The following is a 15,518-nucleotide window of genomic DNA, read 5'->3' on the forward strand; positions in this document are numbered from 1 at the left end:
GAGCTGCCTGGGCCTCAGTTTCCTCGTCTGTAAAAGTGACAGCCGCCACAGGCCCAGGCAAGAGTAGGGCGCGGTGAGGGACCAGCGAGAGGCAGGGTCGAGTGGCAGGGGTCAAGGGTGATCGCGGTTTGTTTTTTAACGGCCATGCTCTGGGTTGGCACCACTCCTGCCCTCTCTCTGAGGAAACCAGCTGGCCACACAAGCACACCTCCCGGCCCCGGACCACTGCCATCCTGGCCCAGCAGACCAGCCCTGGCCCACAGCCAGCTCTGAACACTGGGTCTGAGGTCAGGGCCCACCCGAGCCCGACGTTGTCCCCCAAGAGCCTCCCTCCACCCCCGGGCCTGCGGTTGTCGGAGACGGTATGGAGCCAGTGTTGCGTCATCAGCTCATGCTGGCACCTCCATGCTGGACCTGCGGCTCCTGCAGCCTGAGATCTGGGACAGGGTCGCGGCCAGTAAGCCCAGGAAGAGGATGGTGGAGTCAGCTTGTAGCTGGCGTCATGCTCCTTTGGCGCAGATGCAGCGTCTCTGCAGCTGGAGTCCACGGGAGCACGACCCTTCTCGTGTTTGCTTGGAAGGTTCCTGCCCCCGGATCCTCCCTGCCTTTGGCGGGAGAGACGTTCCCTAGCCAAGCTCAAATTCCTTGGAAAGCAGGTAAAGGGTTCCCTTTAGCCGCACTCACAGCATCCCTCCGGGGCCCGGCCTGTTCTCTTACTGGAAGTACATCCTGGCCTCCAGGCAGCTAGGAACCTGAGGGTGGGGGAGGGCAGGGCCCCTGTGCCGCTCTCCCTTTCCACTTCCCAGATTGTCTGGTCTCAGGGAGGCATAAGTAATCCTAACAGCCTGCTACTTTTTGAACAGGACAATAGACCAGACAGTATCCTGGGCTTTCATGTGAATTATTCCACGTCTGACTCCTACTTGTGAAATGGAAACTGTTTCATAATAGCAGTCACCAACGTTCATTGAGCTTTTTTTTAACCATCGGCTAAGCACTCTCCATGGAACCCAAGTTATCCCCATCAGACAGACTAGGACATGAAGGCACAGAGGGGTGAGGGGCCTCTCTTAGGATCTCCCAGCTAGGAAGTGGCAGAGCTGGGATCAAATCCAGGCCACTGGATGCCACAGCCTAGGCTCCGAGGCGCTGTGCCGGGCCACCTCATCCCACAACTTACCTAGAAAAGTAATCCCTCTCAGTTCCCCATCTTACTGTGAGGACCTTGAGGCTCAGAGCGGTGGAGTAACTTGCTCCAGATCACACAGCAAGTCAAATAGTAGAAGTGGAGTTTGAACCCAGTTCTGTCTGACTTTTGTCACATGAGGGTGTTTGAGCCAATTCTCCAGTTCCCAGGAGCTCAAAACTGTGGGCTTAGGGTTCTCAGCAGGGGGTGGAGGTGCAGAGGGAACTCCCAGCATTGAGTTGCATTTAATGGAAGGGATTAGTAGAGAAATGCTGTGCAGACTATCACACGAAGATGATTCAACGCAGCAACGAGAGAGACAGAGAGTACATGCACGTATTTTAAGTTAGACCTTACGTGCCTTGTCAGCAGTTCACGTCTCTGTTTCGCTCTGTCTCAGAGGTTTAAACTCATGAGTGGACAGTTTGGGAGAGGTTCCTGTGCTCAGAATTCACAGGCACACCTGCCCCATCCTGCAGGACTAACCGTAGGCTCCTCCCCATTGTCAGGCAGCGATGATGCCAAGCCGCCTGCTGAGTTAGGAGGTGCCGCTCTCAGGCCCAGACCGAGCGGAGATCCACCTGGAAGAAGGAAGCCAGGTGCGGCCAGGAGAGCAGTCCTGCCCAGGCCTCTTCCTCGTGCCTTCCTGTGCTGCTTATCTCAGTGGGCAACTTGGACTTGCCTGCGCTTTGCACGTGTGTGGCTGGGGATGTCTGCAAGAGGGCAGAGCTGAGGGTTAGTTAGCATGATGGCAGACCGACTGGGCGCTCATTTCCCACCCAAGTCCACCCTCCTGGCAGCCAAGATGGATTGGACAGGAGGAAGCAAGGGGGTGGGGCAGCTGCCCGCACGGAGCGGTGCCAGGATGGAGGGCTCGGAGGCCAGATGCACAGACACCTGGAGGGGAGGGCAGATGTGGTCCCGAGTGAGATGCGGTGGTCCAGGAAACATGAGTCCGTGACACTGGACCTGCTCCGAGACACAGCCAGCCTGCCTCCTTCCTTGGGCAGGAGGGTCGCTCCACCGTTCCTGTAGTAAACTAACAGAGTTGCTTCCCCGGGCCGTCCGCCTGGACGTGGCAGAAGCCTGCTTCCATTTCCTCTGCAGATTTTTACTGAGTGCTTCACTGAATGTGCCCAGCCCCAAGCCAGGTGCTGGGGATCCCGTGGTGACCAGCCACGCCCCACTCTCTGCCTCGTGGATTCAGAGTCTGCATCACTTGTGCTGGTTATTTCCTTGCCCCAGAGGAGCGTGGGCACCATAGAAACCACATGGGGCTCCCAGGCTCCCAGACTTGGGCCCCAACTTGGACATTGTGCCTGCTGTGCACGCTTGGAGAAGTCACTTAACCTCTCTGAGTTCCTGGTTTCTCCTCGGTCAAGCACAGCTAATCCTACACTCCCTACTTGAGACCCAGGGCTGTTGCACGGAGCACATGATATGTTTCTAAACCAGGCAGGGACTATTACCTGGCTTGGGGGTGGGGCTGACTCCAACTCGGCCTCCCTCTGCCATATGGGTTTATATTCCCTGGGGTCTGGCAGTGGAAGGGGAGTGATTTCATAGACTCCTGGGGTATCCAAGCTAGAGGGAGCCCTAAAGATTGGTCTAGGCTTTTCATTACACAGATGGGGAAAGGAAGGCTCGGAGAAGGCAGTGACTTGTCTAAAATAACACAGCTGGTCAATATGATGAGGGTATATCAGGCTTTAGGTCAAGAACTTCATTTCTCAGCTAGAATCTCTTTCTCAAGGACCTCTGCTCTGCATGGAGGGGCCCAGGGCCTTGCGGGAGGTATGGAAAGTTCTGGAGCTAGGAGAGACATGAGGTGAGGTTTTTCCATTTCATCCGTGTTCATTTTAGGGGCAAAGCCAGCACTCATGGTGGCTCTGCCCTCTGTAGTGACCCCCAGATTCACTGGAAATCTCAGTGTGAGGCCCTTGGGCCCCGCCCCGTGTGCCCCCTCTCCCCTGACATGAGCCTGGGGAGCTAGTCCGGAAGTGGAAATTGACTATGAACGAAAGAACATGCATTAATACATTTCTAATATGTACCCTTTTTCTCCCCCAAATAATTTGAGATCACTTCTAATACAACCCCACATACCCTGGGGGAGATAATCCAAAGCTGGGAGAGACCTCAGGCACAGGACCGAGAAAGGAAGAGCTCTCTATCCCACCTGCCCGAACTCAGCCCCATGCCTGTCCCTGGGTTTCCTTGTGTCCCACGTACTCTCATGTGACCCTGAGAGCCAGGTTGGGGTCTGCCCTATCCCCAGCCTGTGTTGCACAACACCTTGTGAAGGGGCCATCGGAGGTTGAATTTGGGAGGAGGTAAGGTGCTGAAAGGCAAAACACCATTTTCTTACCATCTCATTCAAATCCCAGCTGGTTCTTGGAGAACCCGAAAGAATGGGTGCTAAGTGTGTCCTCGGTCCCCCTTTGTGTTCTCACTTTGTGTTGGCAGGAACTAAGGGGTAACTAACCCCAAAGCAAACCCTCATGTGAGGTACTGATTGGCATGCAGTGCAGAGCCAGAGACACCCTGGCACAGAGGTTGGATTCGTGGCTTTCTCACGATGGTGGGTAATGGCCAAGCAGTAGGCTGAGAGGTCCCCTTGATCACGTCGTCTTCTTCCTGTCCCCCGGCTCTCTCTCCAGGCCAAGCAGTCCTTAGCCACGCTGACCAAGGATGTCCCCAAGCGGCATTCACTCGCCATGCCGGGCGAGACGGTGCTTAATGGCAACCAGGAGTGGGTGGTGCAGGCGGACCTCCCACTGACCGCAGCCATCCGGCAGAGCCAGCAGACTCTCTACCACTCACACCCCCCCCACCCTGGGGACCGGCAAGGTGAGTCCAGCCCAGCCACAGCTCCGGGGTGTCTCAGGAGGCCACCTGGCCCACTGGGAGGGGCGGCCTCTTTATTCACACTATAGCTGCTTTTAGGGGGGTGTAGGGGAGAGGCCATGGCTCAGGGGACTGAAAAGTCTAAGAGATGGACCTCAGGCATAGCTGGATACCAAGGTTCAGACAATACCTGGGTCTGTCTGACTCTCTCCAACTCTCAGCTCTGCCTGCCTCCATTCGACCTCATCTTTAGGCCACGTCTTTTCACAAAGCAGAAAACAGTCTCCAGCAGTTTCAGGCTTTTAGGGCCCTTGAAGCTCAAAAGTCTTGAGAAAGAGAACTCTTTCTCTGTGTGTATAGTAAATCCCAAAGAAGGACTCTGATTGGCCAGCCAGGGTCACATGCCTACCTCTGGACCAATCACTGTGTCTGGCAGTGGATGCACTGATTCTCCAGTCTAGGTCACATGGGCGTCCTTTGGCAGAGGAGACAGTGAGAGCTCCTTGATTGACGGCTCCAGGTAATCACTGGATGTGTGGGAGGGGCAGAAATAAGTGTTAGGGGTGTTTGCGCAGGCACTGAGGGGAAGAGGGGCCCAGCCTGTGGTCAGCATCTGTACCCGTGGGCCACAGTAGAAGCCCCAAACTCCTCTGTACATCTGCGGCCCACTTGGCTCCATTTTCTGTCCCTTCTACGAGTGGTCGCATTTGTGTGACAGATGCAGGTTGGAGACAGGCAGCTGGCTTCTGGAGCCTGTGGGTCCTGCCGTCACCTAGCTGGGAACCCAAGTCCCTGACTCCAAAGCCCCACGCTCCTCCGTATGACCATATGGCCATTGGCAGCAAGGATTGTCTTTCTCGGTAATGTAGCCCTCCCTGCTCACATGCTGCCTGCACACAGTAGGTCCTCAGTCTTGTCGAGCAGAAAGTGCTTCCTCCATCCAGCGTCTGCAGACAGGAGAGCACTCTGCTGGGGGACTTGGGTGGGCTTCCAGGAACTCATCTACTATTGAGTAAACACCTACTGCACACCAGGCGCCGTGAGCGCTGGGCTTGGACATGGCTAAGACACCCAGACTGCCTGCATTCATCAAGCTGGCATGGTAGGTGTGAAGACAGAAAACACATGTAACTAAACTGACAAAGAATGATTGTAGCTTATATTCAGTGCAGGGAGAGAAATCAATGGAAAACAGGTGCTTTGTTGGGAAAGAAAAGACAGTGGGGAGAGCTGATAATAGGGGGAGGTTCCTCTCAGGACAGGCTGAGGCTTGACGGCTGAGATGTGCCTGATGGGCAGCAGGGCCAGCGAAGGGTGAGGCAGGAGGGAGGTGGTGCGTGTCGGGCACCATCAGAAAGCTGCTGTGACGTGAGCCGAGGCTGGTGGGGTGGGCAGGGCTGTACCCCCTCGGCTTGGAGGAGGACCGCACGTATCTACCCCCAGGTAAAGAGAGACCGGATGCCTGGCTCTCATGGCAGTGAGGAGAGGAAGCAGGGAGGCCCTCTGGGAGGCCGCCATGGTCTTCTAGGCAAGCGACGGTGGTGGCCTGGGCTTGGGTGGTGGCAGTGGGGCTGCAGAGAAGTGGCCAGATTTGGGGCTGTTTGGTGGTGCTGCTGCGGATTGGGTGTGGGGTGAGGGGGTGGGAGAAAGAGAGGAGCTGGTGGTAGCCTCACGGCTTCTCTCTTGGGAAGCTGGTACTGACCATGGGTTAGGACTGCACCAGGCCTAGGGAACGTCCAGGTGGCTGGAGCACTGTGAGGACAGTCACCGAGGCCCCTGGAGACTTCTGCCCCTTCCCCTTCACCCTGGTTAGGAGGGGGCCTAATTGGATCCAGAGGCTGGAGCTTCTTGCTGGCAGTGGCTCTCTGGTGACCCGTGGGGCTGTGAAATAGAGGGGTGGAGAGCTGGGCAAGTCTCTTCTCTATGTCTCAGTGTTCCCATCTGTATAATGGGGGCGTCGGGTGGACTGACCTGCAAGTCAGTGAAGGCAAGGACATTCTCTCCATCCCCCACTCACCAGCTGTCCCTGCTTTCCAGCGGTCAGGGTGAGCCCCTGCCACTCCCGGCAGCCCTCCGTCATCTCCGACGCATCTGCCGCCGAAGGCGACCGGTCGTCCACGCCAAGCGACATCAACTCCCCTCGACACCGGACGCACTCCCTCTGCAACGTAAGGCCAGCAGCAGCAGGGCCTGGGCCTTGGGCCCCGCCCGGAAACCACAGGGGTGGGAGTGGAGGGGGTGAAGACCTACCCGCTGTTTCCTCTCGTCCACCCAGGAAGCATTCTGGCGAAGGCATTTCCTGTTCTGTTCTTTCCTTTTGCAAGAAGAGATGGATGTGGGGAGAGAAAGAAATGAGGCCTGTTGGCTCCTTGTGTCCGGGAGGGCAAGGAAAATCCAGAGGATGGCGGGCCTGGGTCGGCCTCAGGGTCTGAGCAGCCTGGGCTTATCTCTGGTGGGCTATGTCTGGGACCGTAGGCTTCTCCTCCCAGACCATACCTTCCAGGGCTCAGGACCTCACCACCACCCCTGTTTCCCTGTAGAGCCAGCTCTTGGTCCTGCAGGAATGAGCTGGATTTTTTTTGAATCTCCAGGAGTTTTTGCACATTTTGCCTCTGGAGAGGCATCTGGTGAATTTGTTCTAAGTTATGTTTGCTTTGCTTACTTAATTACAGTTTTTGATTTCATACTGGGTCCCAGCTACCAAGAGGCACAGGTCCGTAGCCACCTAACTCTTGATGGCTGGTGGGACAGACAGGCTCCCCAGGGGTGAGGGGGTGAACGAAGGTGGGTGGGTCAAGAATCTGAGGACAGGAAGACGCCACATCAAGGCTCTACTGTGAAACACTGGGGTCAGGATGTGGGGACCACTTTTCACATGTGTTCCATCACGCGACTGAGAATCCAGAGGGCGCCCCTGCCGCGTCCTAAAGACACAGTAGAGTCGGGTCCTCAGACACACAGGAAGCCTTTCTCAAAAACTCAATGTTTTATTAACCAGTAAGATGGATAAGAAACAAGAAATGAGGTGGATATCGTGCAAAAGAAAGACAAGATAACCACTACTTGCCAGTGGGATGATTATCTACCTGGAAAACCTCAACAGAATAACCAGAAAGCCATTAGACTAACAGTGAGAAGTACAGAACAGTACTAGTAGAATATCAATTGATAAAAATCAGTAACTATTCTATGTTAGTAATCCCAATGGAAGCATTTTTTTTTCCAAATCTAGAATAACAATGAAGAGCACTTAATAAAAATAGCTAAGACTGGGCTTCCCTGGTGGCGCAGTGGTTGAGAGTCCACCTGCCGATGCAGGGGACACAGGTTCGTGCCCCGGTCTGGGAAGATCCCACATGCCACGGAGCGGCTAGGCCCGTGAGCCATGGCCACTGAGCCTGCACGTCCGGAGCCTGTGCTCCCCAATGGGAGAGTCCACAACACTGAGAGGCCCGCGTACCGCAAAAAAAAAAAAAAGCTAAGACTAAATTTGAAGTAAGTTGCCTCAGCGTGGTGACATAGACAACAGAGACTGCTGGCCGGGGCCTCGCAAAGCCACGTCAGGAGGGGAAGGAGGTCACTTCAGGCCTGAATCCCACTCAGGGCTCGGATTCTGTTTAAACTGGGGCTTTAAGGAAGCAATCTGTTCTTCTCTTGTTCCCAGGAGAGAACCCTGGTGACAAAGGCTGTCCTGACAGAACCAAGACGAGGAAGGTGGGCCAGTAGAGGGGCCTCTGATGTTACTCTCTTGTTCTGAGGGACCACTGCTGAGCTATACATACAGCCAGCAGTGCCATTTGTTCTTAGTGTGGGCCAGATACCCTGTAGCATCTGAGAATACCTTCCCAAGGGCCATACTTTGTCTTCCCATGGGGGGGGCCCACAGGGGCTTTGACAGCCAAAATGCTGCTGGAAAATCCATTCTGCAGAAAGAGTTCTTTAAAGGCCTCTTGAATTGCCTCTGTCTCAGACCTAGCCTTTTGCCCAACTTGGCTTTGGCACATACCTGAGGCTACAGGCAGCAGATCCGGCATATTTATTCCCAAGCTCACTTTACACAGAGCCCTGGTGCCAGGCAATGGGTGCTTTGATAAGCCAGTTTTCTACACATAGGCATTTCAGTGGGCTCTGGCCTCATTCTCTTCCCCTTAAATTTGGCAAAGATGGCCTTATACAGGGCCAACCTACCTTAGCTTCCTGCCAAATAGGTTCTGTTTGCAAACCTTGAGATGGGACTAAAGACTAAACTACCATTTGTTCCATCCCCACCCTCCCTCAACCACCTTCATCCCCCATCTCAACAGATGTGCACACAGGTAAGCCAGGAAGAGCCTGAAAATAGCTCCGGGTAACCGTCTATGCTCAGGCATTTGGCCTGGTACCAGCAGGAACAGCCTGACCTGGAGTGAGGACCTCCCCATCCTTTCATGCTCTAGTCACTTATTTAGAGCAGAGGTGGGGACTCAGCACAGAGAGGCTGGAGAAGATTGATGGACATTGGCTCAGGTGACACATGCTTTATTTCTTGCCTTTTGCCTGCAATTCTGGAAGTGACCACCAGGAGTCTCCCTAGTAATGACTTTTGTGATCCCAGTGATCTATGGTACCCACCCCCAGGCAGGACAGACTGATTCTGGGATGTGGTGAGGGCTTTTGTACACTCACAGGAAGGAGCACTAGACCAGGGAGAACCAGACAGTCTTGAATTTGAGTTGTAGCTCTGGTTTTAATTAGCTCTATAATGTTGGACTGTCTGGAACCTCTCTGTGTACCTGTAAATCAGGCTAATGAGCCCTGTTTTGGCCCTCCACAAAATAAGAGATTCATTGTGTTGTTTGTAGGGGAAATAAGAGGATGCGTAGTCTCCCAAGTCTTCCTGTCCCAAAATTCTTTATTTTTATTTTTTCTATAAAATTATACTTCTTTATGAAAAGCACCAAGTATAACCAACTTCAGTTCTAACTCTGTGGACCAATTGGGAGAGGAACTTAGAAGACTTTGAGTGACTGATTTGTTGGTCAGAGGGTGTTAGGGGTCAAGAAGCCAGAGCAGGCAGGAGAGCATCACAGGGCCTCTGGCCAGGACCCCTGGTCCTGGCAGCATCTTCATGAACCCCGGGTGTCGTCATTGAGCCATTTGGAAGTGTCTACTTCAGGGGTGGAGGGTGGATTCCCCAGTACAGAAGCAGGGCGGTCCCTAGGGGATGGCTTCCTTCCACGGAAAACCCCATGCTCCACAGGCCACCTCTGCTCTCATGTGTTATGTGTCTTTGCTGTTTCATCTTCCTCTTCTCCTTTGGCTACAGGGCGACAGTCCCGGCCCAGTTCAGAAGAACCTGCACAACCCCATTGTACAGGTAGGTGTGCCTTCCCTGGCCACTCAGGCCCTCCCTCCACCCCACCTTGACCGTGACTTCACCCTTTTCCTCCTCAGCCCTCAGCATCCACCATGTCCATACTTGGACACCCAGGGCAGAGAGGAGTTAAGCCACTACCTCGGTCACACATGGGTCAGTGCCCCAGCCAGGCTCAGCACCCGAGTCTGCCCTTCCATGTCCTCTTCTAGATCTGTGGACCTACTAAGTGCATCACGCATCCCTGGAGAGTGTCTTCTCCTGGCAGCCAAGGGCTAATTACGTGGGCCCTGGGCTCTTTGGGCCCCTTGCTTCAGGAAACTTTTTAAAATTCATTTTTAACCTTTCAATACTCTATCCTCAGAGTGAGAAGGGGGCTGTAGGGAGGAAAACAACATGAATTTGACTGTCAGATGGGGTCTCTGAGGTCAGCTTTCTAGTCCTGGGGGTCCCACATGCTGGTCTTCTGGACTGCTCGTCTGCATCAGGGTCCACCAGTGAAGATTTTTCTAATGCAGATTCCTGGGCCCTCCACCCCAGAGATTCTGATCCACCAGGTTGGGGGAGGGGGGGTTGGCTGGATTTCAGGTAATTCTGACGTGGTTTGGGGAACCATTAGTCTAGTCTAACCCCCACCTTTTTGACCGGTAACACCACTCTGCATCTTTGTATAAAGCACTTGACAGTTTGCAAAGCTCTGGTGCAGACACCATCCCCAGTCCCGTAGTTGCCCCGACAGGAAGACCTCCTCCACATCATCATCATCGTCGTCATCACTGTCTTTGTCATTATTAACAATCCCCCCATGTCACAGACGAGAAACCTGGGCTCAGAGAGGCCGGGGGCTCTCCACGTTTCCGTGGGTAGTGACATAACTGGGATTAGAACCCAAACCCCTGCCTCCCCACTCTACCGAGGCCAGTCCTGCTTCTTGTCCAGGGCCTTAAGGTCTGGGGTCCTTGCTCTTGGCTGACATGAAGCTCAGATTTCCTCCTTCCTGGTTTTCCCGGCTCTCCTATGCCCTCTTTTCCAAGGGGACATTTTCCGCAGTGAACTTAATACACTTGCGATGTCCCCTCCGGATGGGCCCTGTGGTCAGCCGTGGTAGCATGCGTGGATGCGATTCTGCAAGCCCTCCACGAGCACTGGAAGGCTGTAGGCAAACTGAATTTAAATGATAGTACAAACCCCACCAGCAGCCGTTACGAATGCTACTTATGTGCCAGGCACTGTTCTAAGCGTCTTTACCCTCACTTTAGCAACATCCTCATGACAGTCTTGGATGGGTCCTAGTGTCGTCCCCGAGAGATTCTGTAACGGGCCCAAGTCCGCTCAGCGAGTGAGGGGCAGACCCTGTCATCCTTACCCACTGGTGCCTCCCACCAGCCATCCCCCACCCCCTACCCCTCCCTGTCTTCTGCCCCAGCTCAGCTTGCCTTTGTTCTTCTCCCCTCTACCTCTGCCACTTGGCCTGACTCCTCAGTCACTAGAGGATCTTGAAGACCAAAAACGGAAAAAGAAGAAAGAGAAGATGGGATTCGGCTCCATCTCGCGTGTCTTCGCCAGAGGGAAGCAGCGGAAGTCCCTCGACCCCGGCCTCTTTGATGGTACCGCCCCTGATTATTACATAGAGGAGGACGCGGACTGGTGATACCCGCCTCCCTTCGCCTGCTGCCCGGCGGGCGTGTCTGTGCGTGTGGACGTGCGTGCGAGCGGGGAATGCGCGGCTGGGCGTGCGTGGCGGTGCGTGTGCGCGTGCGTGGGAGCTCTCGCGCACGTGGGCGGGGGGGGGGTACGGCTGAGGCCCGCTCGCGTGGGCCCCTCCCCGGCGTCACCACCTCTGTAATTGATGTACATACTACAAACGTGTGTGAACATGTCAACTCTCTGTTGTCCTCGGAGCGATACAGTTGTGTTGTTAATCTGGGTTTGTTTTTGTTTTTTTCAGTGTTTTTTTTTTTCCGCTTTTTGGTTCGTTGGGGTTTTTGGGTTTTTTTTGGTCCCTTCCCCCCTTCCCTTTTTATGAAACTTGAAAACTTGAAGGACTGCTGTGTATCTGTAAATAACAAAACTATTGTGCACTCCGTGCTTGTAAACGTCCCTCGTCCGAACTGCTACTTCTGGAGCCCGTCTCCCCGAGGATGTAGTCTGTGTTTGATGTTCCCCCCACTCCACCCCGCCGCCCACCCGTCCCCGCGGTGTGAACGTGTGGGACCAGACCCTGTTCTCGGGGTGCGCCCAAGTCACTTTAACCCCCAAACGCCATCGTCATCAGGGTAAGGTCCACTCTCCACAAAGACTTGCGAGCCCAGCCCAGGGGCCCTGTCTTGTCTCGGTGTGTCAGAGGCCAAACGGGCTCTTTCTAACGGCCTGCCAGTTTTTAAATTGCGTTGCCGTTTCTTTCTTTACGGGGAAAAGAAAAGAAAATTGTTCCGTTTAATTTATTTGCACAAATGCAGAAGACTTATTCTATCTAAATTATTACGTAAATATTGGAATGTATATTTTTCCACAGGGTGCGGGCGGGAGGCGGGTTCTCTGTTGACTTGTCTGTTCTATGATCATGCTGCTGCCGAGCTGTGCAAGGTGGAGTTTAGGGTGGCCAGAACCCAGGGACCGTTGGACTTCCAAGCTTGCTTTTCTCGTTCTTTCTTCTTCTCTCTCCCCCATTCTCCCATCCCTGCATGGGAGTGCGCTCCGCCTTTCTTCCTGCCTGTAGCTCTCTCCAGGCCTTTCTATATATACTTATTTATCTGAAATAACAGAGCACTGACCTCAGTGAACAGAGTGCCTGCTGTCGTGGTCACCTTCTCTTGGGTCTGTCTTTTGAGAAAGGCTGCTGCGTACAGGGCGAGACAGCCGACTGCATGAGCACAGGGTCCGACCACAGGGACCCTCAGCCCGAGTTGGTTCCCCGAGGGTCCTGGAGCAGCACGCGTTCCTCGCTGCAGCTGTGTCTCATCCTTGGTTGATTTTGCACGTTGGCCAGGCGGGTGTCATGGGGGAGGCGCCCGTCTCAAGGGGCGGCCTGTTGGGGACACAGCATCCAGCACCAGCACCTCTGCCCTCCCCATTCTGCTTGGTTCCTCCAGCCACATCGCACAGAGTCTCTCGGGATCCCTCGGGCCCTCCTCCAACTTGTCACAGCAGCCTGAGCCTGCTCACCCGAGGAGAGAAGGGCGGGCAGGAGCATCTGCCTATTTGGAAAGCAGTGTTGGCCCCGGTGAGGCTTCACCAGCAAAGGAACCGTGAGCACTGTAACACCGGGTGATGGAGAACACGTGAGCTTCCGAGCCAGGGCCTCCCGAAGTCTAAAACTAGCTTTCCCTTTTCTCTTAACCTGTGAACCCCCACCTCTGCACCACCTTAAATACTAACAGCTCAATTCACACACCCTCTAAACAACAGTAGTTGCGCTTCCTGCTAGCAGTAACGTTTTCAGCTCTTACCAAGAAACAGGAGAATTTTAAATGCTGGAGCATCTCTTATCAGAAGGGATAGGATATTTTGTCCAAAGTCTCTAAAACAAACAGAAAAGCCCCAGTCTGCTGCTCCCTTTCCTTCTGACCTGATGGGGGCGTTGGAAAGGAGTAGGCAGGGTACCTAATAAGGATCTTTCTGGCCTTCGGCTGAGCCGTTTCACCCAGCCTGGCGGCGGGGGAGAGCGGCTGGAGCTGGCATCTTTCTCTACAGAGAGATATTTTAGGAAATACTTTTCTCCCCCCCCCATGAATTTTTTTCTTTTGGTTGATTTTTATTGTTTGCCCTTTATTTACAAGAAAATAAGATTGCAACCCCCTCCTGGTAATGATTTAGTAGTTCCTTTTCATTTCAGTTTTTGGAAATTAGGAGATAATTCTAAGAGTTACTAAGGATGATTTATTTAAGAGAACTACGTCAAATAGCGAATGAGTTATGGGTAACAGTAGATGAAAATAACCTTTCCTGTGGGAAAGGTTTCTCGAAGGCATGGATGCAAATATAAAATATTAAAAAAAAAATCTAAATAAAGCTTATTTTAAAATATGATCGAATTCTATGTTATTTGATTGCTTCTATCTTACTCCGGGTGGGAGGCAAAGCCTGGCATGACCTGCTCCTTGGAATTCCAGGGCTGGGTCCTGAGGGGGTAATGGGAGGGGCCGAGGAAAGCTGGCTGGATTCTGGGCCCATCGAGGGGCTGAGGCTGGGGTGGCCTCCCAGAAACATCTCATCTTTGCCACCCTGGCTGTAATTTGGAGGAGCCGTCAGCATCCAGGGCAGCCCGTGGTCCTAATGCACCACCTCCGAGCCTGGCGCCCTGACCCTGCATTCTCCAGCCCGGTGGCCCCAGTCAGCTTTCATCTGCTTCCTTCTCCCCTGTGGCGCTCCTTCCAAAGACCCAGAGCGGGGCCCCAAGAGTTTGGGGCATATTACTTCCTGCAGACCTCAGTGGGCCTCTGCATTGTCCCGACTTTCCCTGCCATCCCTGGGGACTGAGAGGAGTCTAAGAGAGAAATTAAAGGATCCCCAGGGCTTCCCTAATAAAGCCAGAGTGGGCCAGGCTTTTCCAAGTCCCGAGATTCACCAGATGCAAAGCCAGTCCTCCCCCTGTGAAACTCCACAGTGTGGCCTGAGAAGAGGCCACCTGGATACCCCAATCCATGATCACAGCCAGTGCCTTCAACCTCAGTCTCCCAACTTAACAACAAATCCTCTCCAGCAGTTAAGACTGATGGAAGACTAGCCTTTTAACTCCCCTTGCATTTCTGCTAGGAGACAGCTCAAAGCACCACAACGTATAGACCATGCCGAGAAGTTACAGAGCTCAGGACTGCAAAGAACTTAGGGGCATCTATCCCAGCAGCTCTCAACCTGGCCACACAATAAAATCACCTGCCGAGCTTTCTAGAAAAAATTACCAATGCCAGGTGCTACACCCCTGAATCAGAGTGTGGTTAAACCTTCTCTGGTGCAGCCAGGATTGAGAACCACTGGGCAAATGGCCCCAAATACACATGCCACAGCTTCCCTCACCCTGACCTCAAGCAGACATCACTAATCAATTAAAGAACCCTTCCTACCCAGCCCAAAGTGGCCTCTAATTTTTTCACTTTACAAAGCCTCAGACACCGCCCATCAGAGTTGGCATCCAAGGAAAAAAGCCTATTTGCCTTCACCAAACTAACCCAACCCACTACACCTAACAGATGGGGGAAACTTTGTCCCAGAGAGGAGTGATTTGGCCAAGATCCTAGCTATCGCTCCTTCAATCCCGTGGCCTTCTCAAGAGCCAGGCCACACCCGATTCAAATCCGAGTAGCTCTACTCAAAAGCCACACTACCTCCTTTGTTAATCTTCTCCAGACCTTGCCCCAAATGGTCCAACTTCAAGTGTCACTATTAGTCAGAAATTGGAGTAGGGCTGCCCTTGCTGCAGGGCTGGTGGACAGCTGCACAGGTTGTATACTGCATTACCCCTGTATGGACGGTGCCCTGAGCTGTGCAGTGCACAGCCTGCGTGGCTGTCCTCAGTGGCCCTCCTGCGTGCTCTCCTACCTGTGCTGGCAGGTTCTAACTGGCGTAACCTAACAGTAGTAATAACAATAATAACATCTAACATTTGTTGGGCACTTACTATGGGCCAGGGTCCATGCTGCGTGCTTGATGTGTATTAAGTCAGTTAATCCTCCAACGGCTCCATTATCGATGAAAAAACTGAGGCGAAGTAAATTGTCCGGGGTCAAGGAGCCAGGAAACAGTAGAACTGGGCGTCCAACCTAGTGAGTCTGTAGTGCCCTGAACTGCTCCTCCGTGTGGGCAGTGAGGGGCTGGGACCCAGCACGTGGGCGCCTCCAGCGCCTCCGAGGGGCCTGCTTTGAGCTTCACCCCACCCCACCCTCACCCACCAGTAGCCTCTGGCACAGCCTAGCACTTCCTTGCTTTTGTGACCTAGTCTATCTCTGTTAGCCTTTTACCTCCAGCCCAGAAAACCCACTCCCAGAGAGGGGCTGGCAGGGAGGGCAGAGCAGAAACGAGCTGTGGTCTAGCATAAGCTCTCCATCTTGGGCAGGGGACGCCTCCAATCTGCCCTGCTATGAAACCCCTTGCCGTACCAGAGCTGCCACTTCCTGAGGTGGGGGGGGGGTCCCC

General features: G+C 53.8%; 1 protein-coding gene across 2 annotated transcripts in view; it reads left to right on the plus strand.

The window, feature by feature from the left end:
* The window catches only part of KAZN (kazrin, periplakin interacting protein), a 464,439-nt gene that overhangs the window by 408,428 nt on the left and 40,493 nt on the right, over positions 1-15,518 (plus strand). The window contains exons 5-8 of one of the 2 annotated variants that reach the window (XM_032654524.1): positions 3,847-4,036; positions 6,071-6,201; positions 9,339-9,389; positions 10,870-10,993. In XM_032654524.1, the coding sequence (XP_032510415.1) occupies positions 3,847-4,036; positions 6,071-6,201; positions 9,339-9,389; positions 10,870-10,993 (496 nt within the window). Of the gene's footprint in view, positions 1-3,846; positions 4,037-6,070; positions 6,202-9,338; positions 9,390-10,869; positions 13,416-15,518 lie in introns of those variants that run through there. The other variant, XM_032654533.1, reaches the window with a different exon arrangement.

Source organism: Phocoena sinus, chromosome 1 (assembly GCF_008692025.1).
Source record: "Phocoena sinus isolate mPhoSin1 chromosome 1, mPhoSin1.pri, whole genome shotgun sequence".
Classification (NCBI taxonomy): domain Eukaryota; kingdom Metazoa; phylum Chordata; class Mammalia; order Artiodactyla; family Phocoenidae; genus Phocoena; species Phocoena sinus.